The following is a 26,369-nucleotide window of genomic DNA, read 5'->3' on the forward strand; positions in this document are numbered from 1 at the left end:
CATTGACAAAGACATATTATACAATTGTTATAGCAAGCAAGTTTATTTACATAGCACAATTCATAAATCGAAGCAATTCAATGTGCTTTACAAAGAAAAAAAAAAAATATATATAAAAATACAATAACATTAAAACAAATACTCAAATGAAAACATCAAAACAAATTAAAACATCATAATAAGAAAAAATACAATAAGAAAACATATAAAGATAAAAAATGGGATAAAAACATAGGAAGCAATAAGGCTAAACAATGTCGTTAAGTTTAAGTGCTCAGTCATAGGCATGTGAAATTAGTGTTTTTAATCTGGATTAAAATAGAAACTTTACCCATGACAGACATCTCATACAAAGTATATGGCATGTTACACAATCAACTGGGGTTTGTTGTAGATATTTGTCATTATTCCCCTTTTCATAAATAATGAGTTGATTAGATGGTTGTTGGTCCTGTAGTGTTTGACACGTGTGAGATTTGTTTTTGAGAGTTTGTGGTGGAACATATGAACTGCATTTAATTCAGAATTGTTTTGCAAGCTACATTACATGACATTACTGCAGATATGTGTCAATGAAAGCAGATGAGTGCTTTGTTTCGTCGGCGGGCTTGTGGTTTAAATTTCACTGGGCGGTATGACAGCAGTAGAGTCTGGGGTTGAAATCGGCAGTTGCGCATGATTGAAATTCCTTATTTTATAAGTTTGTGCACGGAAATGATTTGTTGCATAAGCAAGTGAAACTGTTGCACTGTAGAGCCCTGCAATATGAACAGATAAACGCAGACAGCTAACCCCACCAATGTAACTCTTTACAATTTCTAGACCGTTTATACAGTGCCCTCCAGAATTGGCCCCTTGGTATAGATTAGCATATCAGGCTATGAAGACATTGTTTATAAGCTTGATTTTAAGCAAAAAAAAATTGAGATAAATGTAACCTTTAATAAATGTTAAATTGATCAAAGAAAAAACAAATTTTTGAGAGATAAATATGTTTATCAAATAAACGTGCGTCATGATTATAACCCCCTACAGAATGTTTTATCAACCAAGGCTAATGGAAGTATCTTCCCAATTTATATACCCATTATACATATTATTTTCAAGTTCATCATCAGTTTTTGGGACTGTTAAATGGTCAACCATTACATCCTGTTAAATTGGGGTATACAAGTAAGGTAACACACATGCCAAACTTCATTCTTTTCTCTTCATCTATTAACATAGGAAAGGTTAGAGAACACAGTGATTAAATAAGACAACACATTGTTGACCTTCAAGAGAAATATGTTGCATTGTCAGATATCTTATTTTGATGACAATATAGGCTTTCTTCTGGCAAGACATACAGTGGGGAGAACAAGTATTTGATTTACTGCCAATTTTACTGGTTTTCCCACTTACAAAGCATGTAGAGGTCTGTAATTATTATAGGTACACTTCGACTGTGAGAGATGGAATCTAAAACAAAAATCCAAAAAATCACATTGTATGATTTTTAAATAATTAATTTGCATTTTATTGCATGACATGAGTATTTGATCATCTATCAACCAGTAAGAATTCCGGCTCTCACAGTCCTGTTAGTTTTTCTTTAAGAAGCCCTCCTGTTCTCCACTCATTACCTGTATAAACTGAACCTGTTTGAACTTGTTACCTGTATAAAAGACACATGTCCACACACTCAATCAAACAGACTCCAACCTCTCCACAATGGCCAAAACCAGAGAGCTGTGTAAGAATATCATGAATAAAATTGTAGACCTGCACAAGACTGGGATGGGCTACAGGACAATAGGCAAGCAGCTTGGTGAGAAGGCAACATTATTTTCTAACATTATTAGAAAATGGAATAAGTTAAAGATGACGGTCAATCTCCCTCGGTCTGGGGCTCCATGCAAGATCTCACCTCGTGGGGCATCAATGATTATGAGGAAGGTGAGGGATCAGCCCAGAACTACATGGCAGGACCTGTTCAATGACCTGAAGAGAGCTGGGACCACAGTCTCAAAGAAAACCATTAGTAACACATTACACCGTTATGGATTAAAATCCTGCAGCGCATGCAAATTCCCCTGCTCAAGCCAGCGCATGTCCAGGCCCATCTGAAGTTTGCCAATGACCATCTGGATGATCCAGAGGAGGAATGGGAGAAGGTCATGTGGTCTGATGAGACAAAAATAGAGCTTTTTGGTCTAAACTCCACTTGCCATGTTTGGAGGAAGAAGAAGGATGAGTACAACCCCAAGAACACCATCCCAACCGTGAAGCATGGAGGTGGAAACATCATTCTTTGGGGATGCTTTTCTGCAAAGGGGACAGGACGACTGCATCGTATTGAGGGGAGGATGGATGGGGCCATGTATCGCGAGATCTTGGCCAACAACCTCCTTCCCTCAGTATGAGCATTGAAGATGGGCCGTGGCTGGGTCTTCCAGCATGGCAACGACCCGAAACACACAGCCAGGGCATCTAAGGAGTGACTTCGTAAGAAGTATCTCAAGGTCCTGGAGTGGCCTAGCCAGTCTCCAGACCTGAACCCAATAGAAAATCCTTGGAGGGAGCTGAAAGTCTGTAATGCCCAGCGACAGCCCTGAAACCTGAAAGGATTTGGAGAAGGTCTGCATGGAGGAGTGTGCCAAAATCCCTGCTGCAGTGTGTGCAAACCTGGTCAAGAACTACAGGAAACGTATGATCTCTGTAATTGCAAACAAAGGTTTCTGTACCAAATATTAAGTTCTGCTTTTCTGATGTATCAAATACTTATGTCATGCAATAAAATGCAAATTAATTACTTAAAAATCCTACAAGTGATTTTCTGGATTATTTTTTTAGATTCCGTCACTCTCAGTTGAAGAGTACCTATGATAAAAAAATTACAGACTTCTACATGCTTTGTAAGTGGGAAAACCTGCAAAATCGGCAGTGTATCAAATTCTTGTTCTCCCCACTGTACAATTAGCTTGTTGGATTGGATGTACCTTCTAATTACTGTTCTGTAGAAATGGTGACCCCAAGATTCTAATGACAAAGGCCAATAACGCGGACAACAGGCCCCAGATCATCTCGAATAATAACCTAGCTTCTTACCTGGAATGCAAATATATCTGTCAAGTCCATACATCAGGCCAACAGAGGGATAGAGCACCATAATTAGAACATGAAGAATGGCCTCTGAGCTCACCATGGGGAGCATGCAGTGCCGTCTCTAGGCTTTTTGGGGCCCTAAGCAAAATTAGATTTGGGGCCCTCCCCTGTCGGTCGAGGGCTCCATAGCAGTCAGAGGCCCCCCCTAGTGGTCAGGGGCCCTAAACAACCGCTTATGTTGCTTACCCCTGGAGCCAGCCCTGGGTGCATGCTCGGCAAGGGATGTTCCTACACTACCATCAGCACACACACATACATACATACCTATCCCTTACTTCCTGAAAAACACGGCATAATACATAAAGAAGGGTATGTACGCAGAGAAGAACAACATTTCATAATCCAAAAAAGGGTGATGAAGGAAATATATATTGGGCTGAGCAGGGCTAAATCTCATGGATGAGTGGTAGTGGAGTGAAATTGGAGTGGGCCACCACTCCAACATTCTTTAAATCTTCTCTGAGCTCTAGCCAAAATACTGTATGGGCACGCTCTGCTACTTGCTTCACTCTAGCTCCCCTTCGCTCATGTAATCTATTCACTGTACACGAAGATTGTACCTCCAACAGTCTGTCAATCTAATTAAGTTTGCGGATGACACTACTCTGGTCATCCAGGCGGAGATGAGTCCATGTCCCGTGGAGATGTTGACTACCTGGTGAGCTGTTGAAGTCAACATAACCAGGAAATAAACACATATAACACCGTGGAGGTGGTAGTTGGCTCCAGGAAATGCTACCAGGCTGATGTCCTTAAAGGTTCTCCTCTGGGGACAGAACCCTTTTGGAACCTTGTTTCTAAGAGTCTAAATGCTTGTGAAAGAAAAAGATAGAGGCAACTGGAGTTGGTGTGTTTAGAATAATAATTAATTGATAAATAAGTGAAACAACAGTGGTAAGTGTTGTACTTACACATGAGTTTGTGGGAGACAGTGGTCCCTAGTAACTGAACCTTAAGGAACACTTTTTGGTTTCATTTAGAACCTTATTTTGTTCAATGTAGCACACTTTCGACACAGGATTCTACATGCAACCCAAAAGTGTTCTACCAAAAATGGGTACAGCCAAAGAACCCATTTGAAACACTTTTGTCTAGAGTGTATTTGTTCATAGGCTATGTACAAACTTAGTGCAGCTTTGAATGTTTCTAGGAAACTTGTGGCTGTGGTTTTGCACCAGGTTTGGACACAGAGGGGTTTATATTATGTCTCTGTGCTTTCTCAGTCATCAGCATTTATGTTTCATTCAGGATTATCTGTAATCATGGAGTCAACCAGATTAATGTAGAAGGGTTTGGAAACGTATAATATTCTTATTTACAATTAGGGTGACTCAAAAAAATCAACCATCACAAGCAACAAATGCATCCATTAAGTGTGTACTCTCTCAAGGCTTATGTAATCCTTGTGTGCTGTATATATATATATACACTCACCCAAACGATTATTAGGAACACCATACTACTACTGTGTTTGACACCCTTTCGCCTTCAGAACTGCCTTAATTCTACATGGCATTGATTCAACAAGGTGCTGAAAGCATTCTTTAGAAATGTTGGCCCATATTGATAGGATAGCATCTTGCAGTTGATGGAGATTTGTGGGATGCACATCCAGGGCACGAAGCTCCCGTTCCACCACATCCCAAAGATGCTCTATTGGGTTGAGATCTGGTGACTGTGGGGGCCATTTGAGTACAGTGAACTCATTGTCATGTTCAAGAAACCAATTTGAAATTATTCGAGCTTTGTGACATGGTGCATTATCCTGCTGGAAGTAGCCATCAGAGGATGGGTACATGGTGGTCATAAAGGGATGGACATGGTCAGAAACAATGCTCAGGTAGGCTGTGGCATTTAAACAATGCCCAATTGGCACTAAGGGGCTTAAAGTGTGCCAAGAAAACATCCCCCGCACCATTACACCACCAGCAGCAGCCTGCACAGTGGTAACAAGGCATGATATATCCATGTTCTCATTCTGTTTATGCCAAATTCTGACTCTTTTTTGACCATCTGAATGTCTCAACAGAAATCGAGACTCATCAGACCAGGCAACATTCTTCCAGTCTTCAACTGTCCAATTTTGGTGAGCTCGTGCAAATTGTAGCCTCTTTTTCCTATTTGGATTGGAGATGAGTGGTACCCGGTGGGGTCTTCTGCTGTTGTAGCCCATCCGTCTCAAGTTTGTGCATGTTGTGGCTTCACAAATGCTTTGCTGCATACCTCGGTTGTAACGAGTGGTTATTTCAGTCAAAGTTGCTCGTCTATCAGCTTGAATCAGTCGGCCCATTCTCCTCTGACCTCTACCATCAACAAGGCATTTTCGCCCACAGGACTGCCGCATACTGGATGTTTTTCCCTTTTCACACCATTCTTTGTAAACCCTAGAAATGGTTGTGCGTGAAAATCCCAGTAACTGAGCAGATTGTGAAATACTCAGACCGGCCCGTCTGGCACCAAGAACCATGCCACGCTCAAAATTGCTTAAATCACCTTTCTTTGCCATTCTGACATTCAGTTTGGAGTTCAGGAGATTGTCTTGACCAGGACCACACCCCTAAATGCATTGAAGCAACTGCCATGTGATTGGTTGATTAGATAATTGCATTAATTAGAAATTGAACAGGTGTTCCTAATAATCCTTTAGGTGAGTGTATATATAAGGAACAAAATACTACATTTTTGTATTTTAAAATTACTTTAAATAGTTAATTTGTCCAATTTATTTAGGCCCTAAAATGTGGAGACTTTGTACAAACACTTCTTTCATTCCTAAACGGTTCACACAAAATGGATTAAAAAAAATTAAAAGCTGTTTTTTTAAGTCACTTAGGATAAGCGTCTGGTAAATGACTACAATGTAAATGCATAGACATGTCACTGTCCAAAATCTTTTTACCTTAGTGTGTTATGAAATTCCTTTTACATTTGATAATTGCCTTTTCAATTTTTCTGCTTACACTCTCTTCTTTACTCCATCAGTGTTGCGCAATGGAAGAGAGGAGGCGCCAGCATCACAAACAGTTGTTGTGGCCTTCAAAGAGCCTTTGGATGCTGCATGACGGTCCTCATCCTGGCTCCTAGAGCCTCTCCTTGTACTGCAGGCTCAGCACACACCACTGTAATTGAAACCATTTGCAACGTTGTACTTTAGTAATGGGCAGATCTGTGTCTCCCACCCACCCACAGCCTCAGTCATTAATCAGAGCCCTGCAGTCAGGAGACCAATAGAGCTGAAGCTGCAGCAGGCCAGAGCTGTTCAGAGTCACAGATCTTCACACCTTTCTAGGACCTGTGCATGGTGGCGTCCAGAGCAAGGCCCTTATTTGCATTGCTTATCATAGCAATGTAGATGGCTATAAAGGTGTTTCTATATAGTTTATAAATATAGATGGTTTGACTTAAAAATAGTTGAATAGTTCAGTAATTAAAAGGATCATTACCCCTTTAGATCCCATAGCGGCCGTCGATGGCCTTCTTTTAGATTCCTGTAGCAGCCACAGATGGCTGTGTTTCTTAAACAATACTATTTGTGTAATAATTTCACTAAATCTACCTGATAAAAATTTGCTCATGTATTCCCATGGATGTTGTCATTAATAAGAAACCAGAGAAAGGGTATGTTGTCATTTAACCTTTTTTAGTTTTTACAATTTCTTTACTCAAAATGCTAGTGGCAAAGCGTCCGCAACTTTTTATGTTAGAAGAGGCTGTTTCTGTGTTGTTTGGGGATAAAAAGTTGGAAACGTCCTTGCTCTTTGAAAAGGATAATTATGTCGTGGTGAGTAACAAATACACTACTATGCAGACTGCGATAGCTAACTAGACAACTAATTGTCCGGTTCAGTTCGTATGTCATACTATAGAAATGTTCTCTGGCCACAAATGTGTTTCGCTTGTAAGGCGACGAGCTGTCACTTCCACTAGCTAGCCAAGATTGGAGCCAGTAATGTTGTGCTTTGCTGACGATCACTTGATCATGATGATGCCCTGCATCTGCTGACACATACTTTCAATGTCTTGAGATGTGTGTCCCTTATGCTAACTTTATGATCACATTAGTTGTGCCTACCTCGAATGATTGCTTGCTCAATCTCGCCAATAAAGAGTCAAAGTTACATGGATCTGGTGTGAAATTAAAGATGTGCTCTTTAAAACAAAGTTAACTTGTAATTTTGTAGTTTTTGTGTTACATCTCTTTGTTTGAAATGTGCGAACAAATATTTATTTTGAGAATTCTCAGCAATCTACAGGGGCATTCTAGAATTATATTGGGTCTAAAGGGTTAACAAGGGTATCATCCACAGGGCTACCTCTTTCAGTGTTTCCTGTGAGCCAGGCAAAATAGTTGTCACTTTCTACTAGGTCTGGCTAGAGGGGGTGCTCTTAATGTCAGAAAGATCTCTAACTTCAGCAAGAGTATGTCAGGTTCTATGTCTGCAAGTCCTTCATGATTTTTGGAAAAAAGGTGCCAGGGTGTTTATGTGCTCCCCTTTCCTCATAAAGTCGACTGTAACATGATGACATTCAGATTATGAGCACAAGTCATTATATGTTTTTCTTCAATTGGCTGCCATCCTACTTAAAATTAAAGCTGCAAGCAACATTTAGCAGGTTTCGTCATTAAGCTACTACTAACCAGATTGCACTTTTTTTTCAATAGGACACATCAAACTCATGTTCATACATGCAAACAATGTGGCTTGCACCATTTTTCCTTTTTAGTTAAATGTGGCCAAATTGAGACATCATCCACATGTAAACCAGACTCACTACCCTGATCATGTGTACCAAATGTAATCACATGTAAGATTGCTCATTTTATACTATGAATGCTGAAATCCAAATAACTATCTTGAAAGGAAACAAGTTGGAGAAAAAGTTATCCACTTTGGCTACTGCAGACAACACAGGGATACTGCTACCCCACAAAAAAATCCCACCCGGTTTGTGTTTCCCCTGTGAAGTCTGACTGCAAAGTTAGAGTGTGACATCACTTTGACATTAGCTGCATCCCTTATTGCCGTGACCTATCTACCACATAACTCAGCCCTGCACTTCCTTGACTCTGCAGTAACGCCCACAGGTCCTATCTGTCCTTTCCATGAGTATGAAGATTGGGTATGTGGATGTAGCTGTTCTGAGAAAAAACAGACACCAAACTTTTTGAAGGTGAATCTAGGCGATAAGTATGAAGCTGACCCTGCCTGCATCACAATACAACCTATTTTCTGTTAGATCTAATCCCAGGGCCAGCAATGTCCTCAAGCAAGACCTTTAACCCCAATTGTTCTGAATAGAAGCATCTGGTGACTGATTCAATTTTAATTAAACCAACAGTTCATTTCTGTTGCATATTCCCATTTAAATGCATGGTCCTGTTGCCTAGGCCTATATCGGCTTTCTAAACAGCTCCGTCCCGTGTGCTGTCTGGTTCCATGGGGTGTGGGTGTGTGGAACCCAGCACAGGTGAGCCAGTCTAGGGTCAGGATCTGCAGAGGCGGCACATTATCTCCAGTGGAGCACAGGCCGTAGGGGCCACTGGGGCCATGTCACATCATAACTGCAGATCACTTAACTCCTTTTGCCCTTACTCAATTACAAGAGGCCCTGTCCTCATGCACAGAATGGACCTGAACATCTCACAGACTAATCTGACAGCAATAATTCACCACCAGCTGAGCTCAGAACCTACCATGACCTGACAGGGCCTCAGATACAGTGTAGAGCTTCCTTATTTATTGTCCAGAGACAGTAGAAGGATCCATAGCATACAGGAGGCAGATCTGATGTATTCATTGCATTCTGTTCTATTACTTTATTATGGGGAAACCATTCAGGCAGATAGGAATTATAGCTGCAGTGCAAGAATTCAACAGGACTGATATATCTATTTGTCTGGTTGTGTTGATCCATCCAGGCAGTAAGACCACTCAATGGGTAAAACTCCAAAAGCTCTCTCTCAACAGATTGGGAGCATTTGAATATTTGGCTCTAATTTCAATGCAGATATTTCCCTAGTTCCATGATAGCAGCTGCTTAAATCATTATATTCTACAGTGAAAAACCAGAGTATGTGAGATGATTCACTTTAACGATGAGCTCAGCTATCTTTCTTAGAATGACGAGTATACACTGACACATAAATGCACCTACTATACACACGTACACACAATCAATGTCTTACCATAAGGCATAAAAGGCAATGCTTCAGACATTATGCCACCAGAGCCCTTGTGAACTGTGAATCATTTAAAATTGTGGTAACAGTAATGTTAAAATAAAATAGCTTAAAGCCCCCAAACCTCTGCTCACGACCACCCTAAAACAGGAGAACAAACTGTTTGGGAGCTGCTGCAGTTCGTCAATGACAGAACTGTCATGCTTATCATGAACTTTGCATTCAAGAGAAGAGAAATATATTCACATAATAACATGTTTTCAAACATGCCGGTTTGCAGCAGGCCCAGTGACAGAGAGGCACTGTTGTTCTTACTTGAGTGCTTGAAATGAAACGTGTCTTTCTGTCAGTGTACGTGTCAGTCCATTAAATGTGAATGTTGTTATATTTTAACTGGACAGGCAAGGAGGTAATGTAGGACAGTTCAGGCCCCCAAAACCCCACCCATGGAGCTCAGCCTGGGTTGAGGCCACAAGTTGACTTAGCTTCACCAGCAGCCTATCACTGTTGGGTGGTTTCTTTGATCACTCATTGTGAGAGTGGGGAAGAAATGTGCTTGTTGGCACCACTATGTCATGTGGGCCTGTGTCCAGCTTGAAGTTGTAGGTTTGTTTTTGTACCATCTCACGAGCGTCATTACAGCCTGCAAAATTTAAATGGGATTCCTACTATTTTGTACCGATAGGCCAGCCTTTTATTTGTTTTACATTGAGCTCACCAGGCCTCCCTTGTGTTTTTCTCACAGGGATTATAGAATACTATTATTGCGTAGTATCATTCAAGTAAAGTGATATTTTTCACCACAAGGGAGATCTTTGCCATTCTTGCTGTATTGATTATTGGTTAAGTGAATAATATTATTGCAAGCCGAGTGACCATTTCCTGCTCATTTTTATATTTCTTTCTTCGATCAAGTCTAACTAATACTTAATGATTTATAGTAAACATGTATGTTACACATCCATGTTTATAATATATATTTTCAAATCAATAAAAACCACCTCTGTAAACACATACATACAGATGCATATACACACACACAAAAACACACGCAAACATTTTCCAGGATGTGGTGGGCATTTATAATCTTTGAAGCTAGTGGGGTTTTCCCCAAGTGAAAATGCAAAGTTTGCCATCTCTATTTATTTACTCACAAGTTAATGTGCAATTTGTATATATACACAATTATAGTGTGTTATCAATGTTATGGTATCAGTGTTCATAAAGGCATTACCCCTGCAAAAATTAAATAAGCAGTACATTAAAACAATCTCATTCACTTCATTATAATACAGTTAGTTCACAGAGATATTATTAACATAGCTGGCAATACATGCCAACATCTCCCTCCCTTTGACAGAGCCCAAAGCATTGTTTGTAAAGAAAAAGTTCACCCAAGAAGACTGAAAGTAAAAATTGAGAGCAGTTTGCTCTCTTGGAATCCTAATTCTTTCATCTTTGTGGAGGGATGGGGAGCTGGTGGGAATGAGGTGGTTGTCAAAATCTATGAAGTGATATTTTCATACCAGCCGGACGGCCGTCTGGTGTTTGTTTAAAAGGGGAGGGAAAAAACAGTCCAGGCGATTGAATCATATCTTCTTGCCAAAAAGTGCTAGCGTTCCCACCTCCAGCATTACAGCAACATGTTTTATTTTCAGCAGTGCTTTTCTCAGTGACTCATATCCCAGAGACACGTGCTGCACTGTTCGGCCTCATCTCCACTCCAACACGGATAAAGTAGCCATTAAGGATGCACATTCTTGGAAACTACTCAAGTTAAGCTTTCTCGCTCACACTCATTGTACCAAATAAAGCTGTGTTTGGTCGAAAGTACAATATGTAATACATTTGTCTATTTATTTGATCAGTAATTAAGTAAGTATACCCTTTGCTTTGACCATATCTTCTGTGAATGCCTTGAAGATGGTTTTCTATAATGTGCCCTTTTACTGTGGAAAAAATATTATATTGTAGAATTTGTTCTCCTAAGATTTATTTTAGCCTGATTTAATTAGGTATAGGTTTACCTAACACATTTTCATTCAAAGCAACAACTTGGGAGTAATCAGGGTTAACTTCCTTGTTCAGATATAGAATTAAATATTTTTCACCTTACCAGCTCAGAGATTTGATCTAGCAACCTTACAGTTATTGGCCAGAAGGTTTAATCACTAGGCTACCTGCCACCCCTAAGACCTTTTGACTCAGGCAGCTGGGACATTCAGGCGTTCATCAGTCTGGTCTGAGAAGGTCTGTGGTGACTGTACATTTCCTCATAGACTGAAGTCAGACAAAACCTGAGCTTCTGTCTTTACGAGCTATCAGGTTCATGCCACAATGAAGAACAAACTGTATAGTAAAATTATTGACCAGGAACTATCTGGGTATGTTCTGCCAAAGAAATTGCAATTTAAAGGTTTTGTATGTACTGACAAAATTTCCTAACATAACATACCAGTTGAATACTGAGTAACTACTATTATTATTGAACTGTTGAATTTTCTTAAAATAGTATGGAAATGTACTGACATTATTGAAATGTAATAGGAATAGATTTTCTAGGTACAATAGACAACATCATCTCAAAATCCCCTTTGTGTGTATTGCATCATAGAAGCATATTTTAATGTAGTCAGAGTTATTTCCAGCTGATGAGGGGTTTGAAGATGGGTGAAATGGACATGATACGGGTGGGGGTTTGGTGGTAATTTTCAAATCCTGATGAAAAGACATGGAGGACGGACTTATATCACATTTTGTCATGTGCTTCATTAACAACAGGTGTTGACTAACAGTGAAATAGTTACATGTGGTAATTTTCCAATGTTTGCAATGTTTGAAAATGCCAGGGTGGGTTTCCTGGTCACTGGTTGGAAAAGGACTGTTGTTAAGCGAAAATGGGTCCCTGAAATGTGTGCACTACAAGGGGGGACAAAATAACGGAAACATCACATGGAAAAGGTTTGTTACTTTGAAGTAACTAAATCACCATTTTCAAACGTAGCTGCAGTGGTCACATTAGTTGGATTGTCAATTTGCAGTACATACAGACAGGTGACAATATAAAGGAAAACCAACAAAGGGTCTTAGTAAGGTAATGGGCCACCATATGCCGCAAGAAGAACTTCAATGCACCTTGGCATAGATGCTACACGTCTCCGGGACTCTACTAGGGATGGAACACCATTCTTTCCCAAGATATTCCCTCATTTGGTGTTTTGATGACAAAATCTCCCATACATGTTCAATTGGTTTGAGATTTGGAGACTGCGCAGGCCATATCATATGATTCATATGGTTTTCATACTATTTACACCATTCAGTGACCCCTTGGGGACATTTTCATCCTAAAAGAGACCCAACAATGAAAAATCTTTGAAAGTCACTTAGATCCTGTCCTCTTGCCATGTTAATCCAAAATTCAGCCTAGCTGGGCCTGCTCAGCATTTTTATACATGCCACTGAGCATGATAGGATGTTAATTGCTTCATTGTATCATGCAGTACACCTGTATGGAAGCATCTGCACTTGTTAAGTTCCTCCACTCATTTTTCAGGTCTTTCCTTTAATTTGTCACCTGTCTGTATGTGTCAGCTATAAAGTCTGACAATTAGCACTTTGATAATTAAGTTCAAACCAACATGAGGCAACTAACAGAGTTTCAAAGAGGCCAAAACGTTGGTAACCAAATTTCAATTACCTGTCAATTATTTTAAAAATGATTCAATGTGTTAATGGGAACCGTCTCAAAAATCAAGAAAGCATATGGCTATCGGAAAAAAGAGGAACCATGGTCGCAAGTCGAAGTTGACCATCAGGAAGGGATTGACATTTAACAGGATCATTTAACAGGCTCAATGCCCCAGAAACATATCCTGACATATTAGCACAGGGTTGAATCAGCACCATTTGGAAACCTCTGGTGTCCAAGGCAAATGCACAAAATGCATTACTTGGTATAAGGAGCACAAAACCTGGACCCCTGAGCAATGGAAAAACATAATATGGCCTGATAAGTCATCTTTCAACATTAACAGGTTTAGGTTGTGAGAAAGCCAAAGGATGCCTTCAGCCCACAATATATTTTATCCACTGTTAAACATGGTGGGGTATTGAGAATAAGGATAGTTAGGTTGAGGTAAAGGTTGGTGGTAGGATTAGGTTCGCGTTTAGGATTTGTAAAACTAAGGGGAATTCACATCATTGTCTTCATTTAGATAGCTAAGTAAACGTGTGTGTGTGTGTGTGTGTGTTGTGAACCTGGTTTTACTACACATGTGGGAATCCAAAATTTGCACAAATACAGAAAAACAAGTGTGTCTGTACAGTATTTGTGTGTTTGTCTGTGTGTGTGAGTGGCCACACACACACACACATCAGGCCTGAGTTTGGAAAGAGTCAAAAGAGAGATTCTAATTCAGGGGAGGAAATACGTCAGTGGCAAAAAATTGAAGTGGGAGGTGAAACCGAGACCGCAACACAGCCGGAAGCCACAGTGGAACTTGAACCAAAATACTCTTCAATTCTATTGAGCCATGCGGAAGACATTGACAGAATGACAGCACAGAGGGAGGGGCTCCTGTTTCTGTTCTGTTGTGGTCAATGGAACATTCTGTTTGTGAATGTGTTTATCATATTTCCAGTTCTCACTTGTGTGGTAGAAGCAGAGGTAATAGGCCGAAAATGCTATAAGCGGGGAAGACTGTAAACATCGGTTGTTTGATGTGTCCTTGAATTCAACTTTAAGATGGTGAACCCATTATGAACTTTGATCAGTTGCGTTAGGGCCCACCTGGCAAGTCTTTAGAGGAGTGCATGGATAAACTTTTCAACCCTTTGACTAGTGAGGTACACTTTTCAGACTTACACAGGTCTTTCTAGAGTGTAGGTCAGAGTACCCCCCATAAGGAATATTGGTTTCTAACCAGTACCTCTCCTCCAGAGAGGAGGTAGTATCAATACCCCAGATGTCTGAAAAAGTGTGGATTTACATGAGGGACTTTGATGTTCTGATGATCAATGTTTCGTTGGTGGTTTCATTGACCTTATTTTGGTGTCTCATCAGTGGGCTAGGCAGAAGAAGGTAATGGAGTTTTTTTTCCCTTTGTTGGTTAAGCCATCCTTGGTAAACCTCTGAGTGCCCTCTTCATGAACTCTGGGAGATCATTGATCAATTGTCCTGTATTTGCTTTGTTTGTCTCTCAGACAGTAATCAAAACACTCCAACTCCACAAACAACACAACTAAAACAATAGCAAAAAGCATAGAAATGTATAAAAATGTGTATTCTATATTATGCCAGTATCATCTTTTAATTTTTTTACCATGTTTACTCATGTATACATACTCCATATAGGTCTTACTATATAATTCACACAGGTCATTGGTTCAAGATTCAGCAAAAAAAGTTGTAATTTTAAACCATTTTACATCCAGTCCAGAGTGAGATGCATTAATTTACATGAAAAAGCTTTTACAACCACCAGTTTGATTCTGACACTGAGCTTCAGTGTGTGCCAACATGTTTATTCAGCTCCAATTATCAGGAGAGTATATGTATTATTAAGAAAAGTGACAGCTGTAGTATGGCGTTAGGATGTGCAATATATTGCATTCTAAAAAAACAAGCTCTCACATCCCTAGATAGTATAGGAAAATAATTTAATAACTGTTTAATTTATTCAAACTAACATTAATTAAAAGGAGTTTGTATAATCAATTAAATTGCCTAACTGTACCAAGTGATCTGATAAGCATAATGATTTGAATGAGTCTCAGTCTCTCTTCTTTTGGTAAACCTTAAGACCTGCAAAATAATTCTCACTTGGGATTCTATTCCCAAGTGAGAATTCATACTGCAAATATCATACTGTAATTATAATAATATGCAGTATGATATTCATTTCCTTACTGCTAAGGAAAGGTGGCAAGATGCTGCCCCATTTGTTTCATATATGTCACCAGTCAGGTCTTCTCAACTGTACACATTGACCTGTTGACATTTCACCTTAGCAGGCTAGCGCTATTGAACTTTGAGAAAATCGGAAAATGATTCTGTCTGTCTCCACTGAGATGGATGGATGATGATTCTGTCCATCTCATATTCAGTCAGAAGACTGATTTACAGAGGCCTAGGTGGCGTGCATTCCAATTCTGGGATAAGTCAAAAATATTCTTGTCAACTAATATAATTTACCAGTTGACACACATATGCTGTGACAAAATGTTATTTATGTCTCTTCACAAAAACTCTAGGCCCTGGGTGTGTGTATTTCAAGGTTATGTATTTTAAATAGTTTTCACACTGCATTCATTGGTTACTGATCATGACTGTAAGCAATGAAATTATACAATACATAAAAGACCTCTGTACCCTAATATTATCATCTAACCATCTATTGTTCCTTACTATCAGCTCTGTACTGGATAGCTGTAGAGAGCTAGGATTCCAGATTACTTTTAGACTTGACAAAAGTAAATATTGTATCTACATTATATTCCTTTAGCTATAATACCTACCAACACAATATACAAGCTCAGTGTTAGAACATAATATATGTTGAAATAAAACCAAAGCAGCGGGCATGTCTTTTATAGCTGTTTCATAAGTTGTATAAATCATCAACCTAGTGTATGGAATACGTAGGCTACTGTTAGATTTAATAACAACGAGGAACAGACATTTGAATTTGCTCTCGTGAAGATGGAACAAAGTCAACTGATTTGATTATATACCCATTTTAGCTTTGTATTTTTCCGCACTGTATTAAAATTAGCTAGATAACCATCTGGGCAAGCCGGTGCTTCCATGGAATCCCCACATGCAAACCACACACAGGGCACTGTACAAGGTTAGGTAAAGCATTGCTTCCACCTGTCTAGGAAATACAACAGGTAGCTATCTACAGGTAGGTATAATACTCCACACAGCCCAGTTGTTTCTCTCCACCCCATAAAAGGGCTTCCCCAGAGGAAATGTTCCTCACTGGTTTGCATCCATAAAATAACCATTGGTTTACTTTCCACTGCATTACTAGACACTTCCACCAAAGCAGCTAGACACTAACATGTGTAAGGGCCTCTGTTATAGTGTTATTAACTATCACCTGGGGGAGTGCCTCCAGTAACAATGTAATGAAATGAATATCATACTGCCATCCAAATTCTGATTAACAACAAATTGTGTCTGACTTACTTCCTTTCAAATATATTTTCAATTTCCAAATCCAAAAGACGCTTAATATTGTTGATTTTACCAATGTATTTTTTTCACATACTGTGATGACACTGAAAAGAATACAAAAAAGTATTTTGAAATTGTCACCTCATGGCTTTCATAATTATAATAACATGTACACAACTTGTACAAATTCGAAATGAGTGCATACATTTTGACAAACTTCCTAAAAGTTATTGAAAGTAATACATTGGCCAGTCCATTAATTACATTAGAAACAGACACAAAATGTTGTCTCTCAGGTTGTCCAAATTATGACGTTTTGTCATTTGCGGTTCCTTTATGGCTGTGGGTTCTGATCTGTTTTCCACTTACCAGTGGCCTACCGGATCTTTACTAACCAAATACAGACAACGAGGGCGGTGCCGGATCAATGCCTTATTTGGAGCTTCCACATCAGCGGCAAACTTGGCGCTGCAAATCTAAGCAAGCCTGTTGTTTTAGAGAGCGTTTGCAATATTTACAAGCGATTAACTCTGGCAATTGTCTATGTAAACCATTGTTTGTGCATGAACATTGTTTTCAAGTAAGTACAATCAAACCCTTGTTCGGTCTATTGTTCCACTTATTTGAATCAATATCAGCGTGGAGATGATTTTTCTCTGCGAAATGTATTTGTAAATTAAGAGAGAACAAGTTCAACAAGTCCGGTGTGGAAAACATGACAAGAGACCCACGTTTTTTGTGGTCATTGTGTCCACTGTGACCAAAAGTCTGTATGCACGACTATAAAATCCTTGCCTCCATTATAGTAAATAGGCTATAAAAAAATTATTGCGCTTTAAAATTTGATTATGTAATACATTTATTCTATAGTATAGAATTCACTAAAATATAATTTTCTCCAAAAACCGTTCCCAATGACAGGCCTCCTGAATGTTCTCTTCTGTGAGCGCATTGTGGATTCAACAAGTTGACTTCCCCCCTCCCAGAAATGTATAATGCCAGTTTTAACGTTTTAATTGCTCTTCCATGAACTGCGATGTACATGTTAATATATGACAAATGTTAAAAGCAAAATGTTTTCTCCAGAATATGACGATTTTGACATCTTCGTTATATATAAACATATATATCCTACTTGATTATCAAGCTATTTCAAATATTTAACACTTTTTCAAATGTTAGTTCGTCTAAAGATTGCACAGAAGCTGAATGAACAATGCGGAAATCATAATAGACCAACATAGGATACTTCGCTACAGCTCATCGGTCGCTTCAATCTGTCTTCCTGCCACTGAGTTTAATGTTCCACTATGAGGTGCTTCCATTGGTGACGTGTTGTGTACGGTCTGGCTTTGTGTATCCATAAATGGTCATCTACGTCACATAAATGTTCCGTCCCCCTATTTAATACCAACAAGCGCTGGAGTTCCCTATCCGAGCAATACAAAGCAGCGCTAGACTTGTACAACCACCACCACCGTTTCATTGATTCACAGACTTTAATCTCCCAACAAGCATACAAACAGGTCTCATTGTAATTAGATTAATAACATCTGTCTTGGACAATTCAGCTCAACTGTAGGCTATCACAACGGAGAGATACCAACGCTGTCTCTGAACTTGGATACAACATCTAGGATTTTTTTCCTTCACTCTCTAACCCTTATAGATCATCTCCTACTGTGTTTTCTATTTGAAAGCACGGTTGGTGATCTATTCGGACACCATTAAGTTGCCATTTATGTCAGACTAAATAACTGCTATGACAGGGAAACTAGCGGACAAGCTCCCTCTTACCATGAGCAGTTTAATAAACACGATTCCTGACAGTCTTTACCCAGAAGAGGACATTCCGACGTCTATGAACATTTTCACTAACACGGATTCTATAAACCACTACTCGCAAATGAATACAGGTAAGCATGGTTTACTTTGTTTATGATGTGGTTGAGTTATGTTATATCCAGGCGTTGTTGTAGCCCAACTACCGCGCGTCTCAGCTGTATTGAGCGTGCAGCAGGAACCGCAACAGTTGTCTTGGAGCGCGCGTAGCAACCATCTTCCAGGCACCTGTTTGCACTTCGGGCTGTTACGCACAGACTTTGACTTACTTTAGTAGGGTTGCGTTGTGATTTTTTCGTTAATATTATATCGATGACATTTAAAACAAATTAAAAACAAGTAATATCATATGAGAAGAAAACTTTTATGCTATAAATACAACGCGTCACTACTGCCAAGTCTATGGTCACTGATAGCGTAACTGTCACAATTTAACAACCTTCAATTTACATATAGATTCAAAAGGTATTTTAGAGTAAGTGATAGCCTATTGTGAACTTGACTGTTCCGGTGCATCTTACCCAAAATCACTGACATGCTACAGCTGAATAAATTGACGTAGGCCGAGAATTAAATGATTAATGCAATCGCCCAAAAAAAGTAAATACGTGATGTGCTGTGATAAGCTTGCATATTTATTGTTAAAATTAAATAGAGCTTTAGTAAAGCGATAGGTTTTGTAATTAAGTGACCAATATTGGGTCTGAGTAATACATTGATTATGCTTAGCTCACTTTAAATTAATCATTACATTTCTAATTGTGTGTGTAGTTATTGACACGTTGAAGATTTTGGGATTGGATGTGGCTCTGGGTGGCGTGACAATACTCTATAGCATTAAGTGTGTTTTCGTCTGGTGCTACATTTCAAATATGCCCATGCATACCGACTCATACGTAGACGGTAGGCCTCATAGAGACATTAGAACCCGGTATTGATAAACTATATTACTATAAGCTACATGCAAATTCACGAATACTTTGTGGGGTATTTTTTATGTTTGTTCTCACTTCAGTAGACAGCGACATTCATTGTCATAGAATTATAATTTCTTCTCTTTAAATTGAATCCCAATCTTTGTGAAGTTCTATGCGAGGACAACTCGTAATTGCAACGACCCTTCATAGGAGCACATATATGTTTTCAGATCAAATGTGCTTTAGATACACCAAACGTTTGTATCTAAATTTAGAGTCAGCACATTTCATTTGGACATCTTGGACCAGTAAATGAATAGACTAGAATGATATGTTTGTTAGCCTACTGAAAGTTTCATTAAAAAACGAGTACATTTTACAATAAATAATTGTTGTTGTTAGCTGCAAGCTATATAGTAAAAAGATCAAACCCTAATAAAGTATTTAATAATTGAAATACATAGGCTGAAACCTATTAAAGTAACCTAAATATTTCACAACAGACATATGTAACCACCTGATGTGTCATTATTGTTTCTAGGTTAATCAGTTTATGGTGTAAAAATATATTTTTCTGTTGATTGTGGATATTTATTATTTGTAAATGTCTTGGCCTATTACAAATGACAGTGTAGGTTAATAATTTGTCTTATAATTAGAAAGTGCATAAACATGTCAGATAAGCCTGTATGATGGAAAACACTAAGAACTAACCACTCTAATTCTAATATTGATATTACCATGTTCCATCATTACCCGTCACTGGGCCACACACCAGTACTGTTTGCTGTTTTGTTAAAATTCCTTTTGTTCTCATATAAATATCACATCTCATTACTACATGTGTCATTGTGATAAATAGGATATTTGAAAAGCATCATGAAAAATATAAACACTCTTTACATGCCTCACATGTTAAGTTAGCCAGGTGTTTGCAGGTTTTCCAGGTAGCAATCAATGTTTAATATGACATGTTCTTGTCATATCTTATCCAATTGTATACTCTCAAATTACTTTGCTTAAAAACAATTGACTGAGGTTCGCAACATGTATAAGTTCCTTTTTGATACCAGTAAAACTAAGTGTAAGGTATCTTGGGCAAGTGTCCTTCACTCACAATATTCATCCCAAAGTAATCATGCCCGTTCACTTGACATCAACATCTCTGACACTGCATAAATGTTCTTATAAAATAAATCTATTATTATTATTGAGGAGTATTTGAAAAAGATATTGTCTTATGATTGCTATAGCCTACTGGATAAAACACACTCACTGTATTATTGTAGCCTGCTGTGTGAAATACTGTTAAGCACTGGTTATGTTTTTTGAGTGGTTTTCTCAAACTTCACCTCCACAACAATTGAAATATATTCCAAAAGGTTTTGTATTGACCACATGTGTTGAATAGTTGTGTGAAACGTATGACCTTTTTTGTTTTGTTTGTTTCATCATGCTTTGCCCTTAGCCAAATTCTGGTAAACAGACAGTAATTACTGGGAGTGAATAACCACCCGTGTATAATGTATTGCAACGTGAAGAAGGGTCTGATTCAGGCTATCCCTGTTGATAAATGAATTTTATTAAAATGTCTGCACAAAGCTGTGCCATCACAGAACTACATTTATTTTAATATGTTTATAGAAAGCTTCTGTTATGACATTGTATAGTGATAATGCTGTGCGTACACCTAAGATAAGCTACTAGTAAAAAAAAACACAGACAGAAGAGCAATTAAGTTAGTGTGAACATAACATTTAGCTAGATGGTAAATGCTTTGCTATGACCATTGTCCATAGCTGGCCCAGTGATCTGAGTAGGATGTATACTTGTAGTTACATTTGCTAATTTTCTGTAGATTTACTTTTCTGCTAAAAGCCCATGCAGTTACATTGGACGTGTATGTATCTGGGAGAGTCCTAGCAGTGGTGGCTTACACCCTGTTGTGAAGAAATCAGATCTTGCCATTCAGTGTGGCTGTCCTCCTGTGGGACATACAATGACTGGATCAAAGGGGGTGTTTAGGTCTTGATTTATGAGAGCTTGTGGGATCTGAGAGAGAGAACACTGTCTCAGATGCACAAGTCAGTCGATAAACTTGCAGGTCTGAGAGCAACATTCACTTTTCGAAATGAATTGGATTGAACTGCTTTGTTTTATGATTTCTTCTTGACAGACTATTTGCAGAGATATTCAGAGAAGCTGAATTTCGGACTAATCGAGGATTGACTGAAATCAAGCAAGTTCACATTTAGCAGTCTAGTATAGTAGCTTCTAGACTAAGAAACTTTTCTGCACTAGTTGTGCTGCACACTTACATGTGCAGCAGCTTCTACTTCAGTTGTATTTCATTTTAATGTAAGAAGAGTTGGGGAAACTATTTATTAAAACTTTACTTGACATTGTTTCTCTCTCATCCAGATAATATCATGGATCTGGGGATGGGAAGTGAGAAGGGAAGTGCTGAGATTCAGTACGGTTCCAGCTTCCAGTCCAACCGAAGCGGGCAAACCGTGACCTATCTCGGGAAGTTTGCCTTCGACACTCCTCCATCGGGTGGAATCGGAGGCTCCGGCTGGTGTTCAGACAACAATATAATTAGTTTAGTAAGTGCTGGGATCCTTGGCGTCTCCCCATCACCTGGCACTATCACCACACAGACATCGTCCTCTGGAGCCAGCATGGGCGGCCAGTCTTCAGACATGGAGCAGGTGTACGGTACGCCACTGCCTGCCTATTCCACCTGCAGCGACCTGTACCAGGACCAGGTCTCTTTCCATCACAGCCCTGCCACAAGCACCTCCCTTGGCTACCCCGGCAATGATTACCACACCACCTCCAAGCCCTCGATGGATGGGAGCCTTTTCTCCATGATCCCAGACTACAACCTCTTCCACCATCAGGGTGAGGTTGGTGTGATGGAGCATAAGCCCTTCCAGTCAATGGACCCCATTCGCGTCAACCCCCCACCCATAACGCCACTGGAGACCATAAGAGCATTCAAAGACAAGCAGCAGATTCATCCAGGATTCATGGCCGGACAGCAGCATGCTACTCAGCACCACCAGCCACCACAAACACTGACGCTCAAACCTATTCGACCGCGAAAGTACCCAAACCGGCCGAGCAAAACCCCTGTGCATGAGCGGCCACACGCCTGTCCAGCAGAAAACTGTGACCGACGCTTCTCCCGGTCAGACGAACTGACGCGCCACCTCCGCATCCACACCGGTCACAAACCCTTCCAATGCCGCATATGCATGCGGTCCTTCAGCCGAAGTGACCACCTGACCACCCACATCCGCACTCACACAGGCGAGAAGCCCTTCTCCTGTGAGTTCTGTGGACGCAAGTTTGCCCGGAGTGACGAGCGCAAGAGGCATGCCAAAGTTCACCTCAAGCAGAAGGACAAGAAGCCTGGCGACAAGGGGAGTGGGGCAACTGGAAGCCACAGCTCACCCTCCAGTTCCTTTGGTGGCAGTGGGGGGCCCAGCAGTGGCAACATCATGACTGTAACTACATGTGCTTAGGATGCACTTTTAACCTACCGTAACACTGGGGAGGGATCCTATCCATAAGGAGACAAATAGGTGACTCTCTCTCTCTCTGTCTCTTACAATCCAACTCTTCTCATTTATTTTCAGGTAATATTTCCCTCTTCTATTTAGAGATGGACTTGTTTAGTTGTAAGAGTAGGGAAAGAGGACATGATATGGGAGGGTGCAGCAACTGTCTCATTGTGGCACTGGCTGTCTGAGAGGAAATTGCATATCTTTGAAAATTTAATTCAAGTTTCTGAATTCATCATGTCTTGTGTTTTCTGAGAAATTCACCAAACATTTTATTAGTAATTGTTTTTCACAATTGGGTTGAGTCTGAATTTCAACTGGGCGTAGATGAGCTGTGTTGGGATGTATGCATTTATTTCATCTGGTTGTTTAAACGTGCAATTGGTTGTATTTGTGTACTGTTGTTGATACCTTATTTGCTGCACTTTTTTTGTTGAAAAAGTATATATTTTTTATATTTAATAGTTTTTTTATTGTTTCTCAACAGAATGTGCCAAACATATTGGAATAATACAGCTAAATAGTCCTTGAAATTAACCAAAATTTACAAAAACATTTTCCAACATTGATTTTAGGCAGATTGGTAGCCACAAAATAAAAACAAAACTTTCTGCATTTATAAGTATCTAAGTTCAAGATCAATGGGTCAAAGCCTTTTTCTATAAGCTCAAAACATCTGCATATTAAAAACATCAGGAATCATCAGCTTGGTCCATGCAATACTGATACTATGTTCAATGTATCAGTCTTTAATGGTAATCTATTGATGTATGATGCACACTGAATGAAATGGATTCCAACATTAGTGATGAATCTTCATAAACCAATGATACATTTTCAAAATGTTTACTACAAATTGTTCACTATCAAACAACAACTAAACAAATCAATGAAAGAAAGCTTATTAATATGGCCAAGATATCTATCTATATATATATATATATATATATATATATATATATATATATATATATATATATATATATATATACACACACACACACACACAAATATATATCCATTAAATATATCCAATATCAGTCTATCTTTCAAAAAGTCTCATATGTGGATTCAAGATTTCACCAATCATGAAAAGAAATGAAGAGAGTAAAGAAAAAAGACTGAAACATTAGAATACCCTATATAAGGCAAGCTGACAATATTTCTGGATAAAAGCAGACAGACAGAGACCTGCAGACAGAGATATGCATAACATAGACAAGCACCTGACAGAAATACTGTATGCATTTATTTAGAGATAATATGAAATGAAAGCGACTCAAATGGTTTACATATTGTTCTAATGTTCTCAACACCTGAATGAATTACCATAGAATCTACATGGTACGGCCACGTTTAACCACCTACTACTTTGAGGGATCTTAAATTAAAAATTTCAGTATTGTTATTTTTTGTACAGTGAGAGATGTATACAGGTACAGTATATTACTTCAACATTTGTACTCAGATTGTCAAAGGCACCATATACTTCAGTATTAAATTGTGCATTTATGTGCATGTGTATGTAGACGGACACTATATAAATACAAATGCATACGTACACACATTTCTAATTGGCTGAATGCTTATTTTAAAGGTGTCTTAAATGCTACCTGTTAAGTACTGATAATTTAGAATGTTTTGTGAACACAAGTCCTTGCAAAAGACTTAGGAGCATTGAGCATTCCATCTTCAATTTCTTAACAATCTGATATTTTTTGTACTTATTGTAGAGTTGGAAGTGGAAAGGGGTTTTTGGACACACTAATGAGTTCTTATAATAAATGTAAAAAAGACAACATTTTTATCAACAATCTTGTTTATTTCAATAGCAAACAATCCAGAGATGGAATAAGGAAGCTCAGTCAATGTGGAAAAAAAATAAACGCATTTCCTGGTATGCAATTTTTTGTTGAATTTTCCACATAAATGTGTAATAATGAGGCAAGACAGTATTCCAAATGACATGGCCTTGACTGAAGGGTTTACTCCTTGACTGGCTCATGATTTATATACATTTGTGTAATACCATTACGTTATACTAATTAAAAAAAATACCCAAATGTGTGTAAATGCTACATAATTATTAAACAAGTACATAAAAATGTAAAATCATATAGTCATACAATTATGAATAATGATACCAATGTATAGGTTATAATTAACTTTAATTATTTTGCTCAATGCTCTAGTCAGCTGTGGTCTTGATGTTTGTCTTAGATGTCTTTCCCTGAAAGGACAGCTATTTCCCCTTTCCCGGCCCATCAGGCCCTTTACGTGATAATGTGTTCTCTGTGTATTTGATATGGATTACTTATTGTCATTGCAGCTGTGCCTGATAGTAAAAAACATTCAGACATCTTGATTGAAAAGGTATATAACAAATGTGTATTAACACATTGCTCACTGAGAAACAGCATTATCCAATGTGCTTCCAAGGCCATGTTCCCTCTTTGCTCTATAAACTGGTTTTCATTGCTGGGCTTCCTGGCGAGTGGCCACTTACTTTCCAATTTGGCCCCAGAGAGTCTTTCTCTAGTTCATCTCCTGCAAATCGGTGAATGAACAGACCCATTGAATTGTCTGAAAGTGTTGGCGAGCTCACGCATACAGTATCATCTCACTCATTATGTAAATCAATAGCTTTATTGAAGTGCATTTCAGGACACTTATTCCTGGAACCAATCATGATTATTTCTTGGATTTTTCTTGAGCTAGGTAGATGTATGGCAGGCATATAAAATGCATTATTATTATTTAGGAAATTAAAAATATACAGACAAAGGGGCAATATAGATTATTACAGCCTATCTGTAATAACGCTTGGATAAAAGTAGTAAATTTTAAAAGAAACCTAACTGAAGTCTATAAAATTGTCCTTCTACTGCTTGGAATCCTTGAACTTCGACCTTCAGGTATGGTCTTAAATCAGGTATGGAGTTTGCCCATAAAACAATGTATTGATCTTAACCTCTCAGAGTAAATGAGGTGATTTCAGTTTAAGACGGAAAGAGGTGATGTCCATTGAACAAATAGATGCAAGGATTTGGTGTGTTCATTATTTGCATTGTTTCAGCCTCTTCTGGTGTAAAACGATGTCTTACATGGTATGAAAACCAGAGAGAATTAGCAAAATATCCTGTGGTGTACTCTGTACTATTCTATTCAGTTATGAAAGTATTGCAGTAGCAGCAGAATAACATTCAGTTTTAACATTTGGCAGCCTTGTGAATTTTGGGGTTCAAATGTTGAGTCTATGGTATTGAAGAGGTTTGATTATAAAGAAAACTGGCTTTATCTAGCTCTCAGTGAGATGAATGGTAAGATATGCTCGGAAGAGATTAGAATATACAAAAATATTACCATCTGTCTGCCTACATTAATGTTAAATAGCTAACAACTGTCAAAACATTTCTTCATTAATTAAAATTCAATGCTTCTTTGTCCCATATGTACTGTCTGCCCAAACATGGTCAATTGTCGGTGGTCAACATTACTGCATCAATCAGAGATTTTTTTTTTTGGCCTGT

At 38.7% G+C, this 26,369-nt stretch overlaps 1 protein-coding gene across 1 annotated transcript; it reads left to right on the forward strand.

The window, feature by feature from the left end:
- Positions 1 to 17,782: 17,782 nt before the first annotated feature.
- egr3 (early growth response 3) lies at positions 17,783 to 23,755 on the forward strand. Its single transcript, XM_010876003.3, has 2 exons — positions 17,783 to 18,427; positions 21,692 to 23,755. Exons 1-2 carry the CDS (start codon positions 18,274 to 18,276, stop codon positions 22,798 to 22,800), a joined length of 1,263 nt encoding a protein of 420 aa, XP_010874305.1. The 5' UTR covers positions 17,783 to 18,273; the 3' UTR covers positions 22,801 to 23,755.
- Positions 23,756 to 26,369: the final 2,614 nt, after the last annotated feature.

This window comes from Esox lucius, chromosome 13, assembly GCF_011004845.1.
Source record: "Esox lucius isolate fEsoLuc1 chromosome 13, fEsoLuc1.pri, whole genome shotgun sequence".
In the NCBI taxonomy this organism is placed as follows: domain Eukaryota; kingdom Metazoa; phylum Chordata; class Actinopteri; order Esociformes; family Esocidae; genus Esox; species Esox lucius.

Coding starts and splice junctions, on each gene's coding strand:
- egr3 (XM_010876003.3), top strand. CDS start 18,274: ATGACAGGGAAACTAGCGGACAAGCTCCCTCTTACCATGAGCAGTTTA. Junction 18,428..21,691: donor CTACTCGCAAATGAATACAG/GTAAGCATGGTT, acceptor TCTCTCATCCAG/ATAATATCATGGATCTGGGG.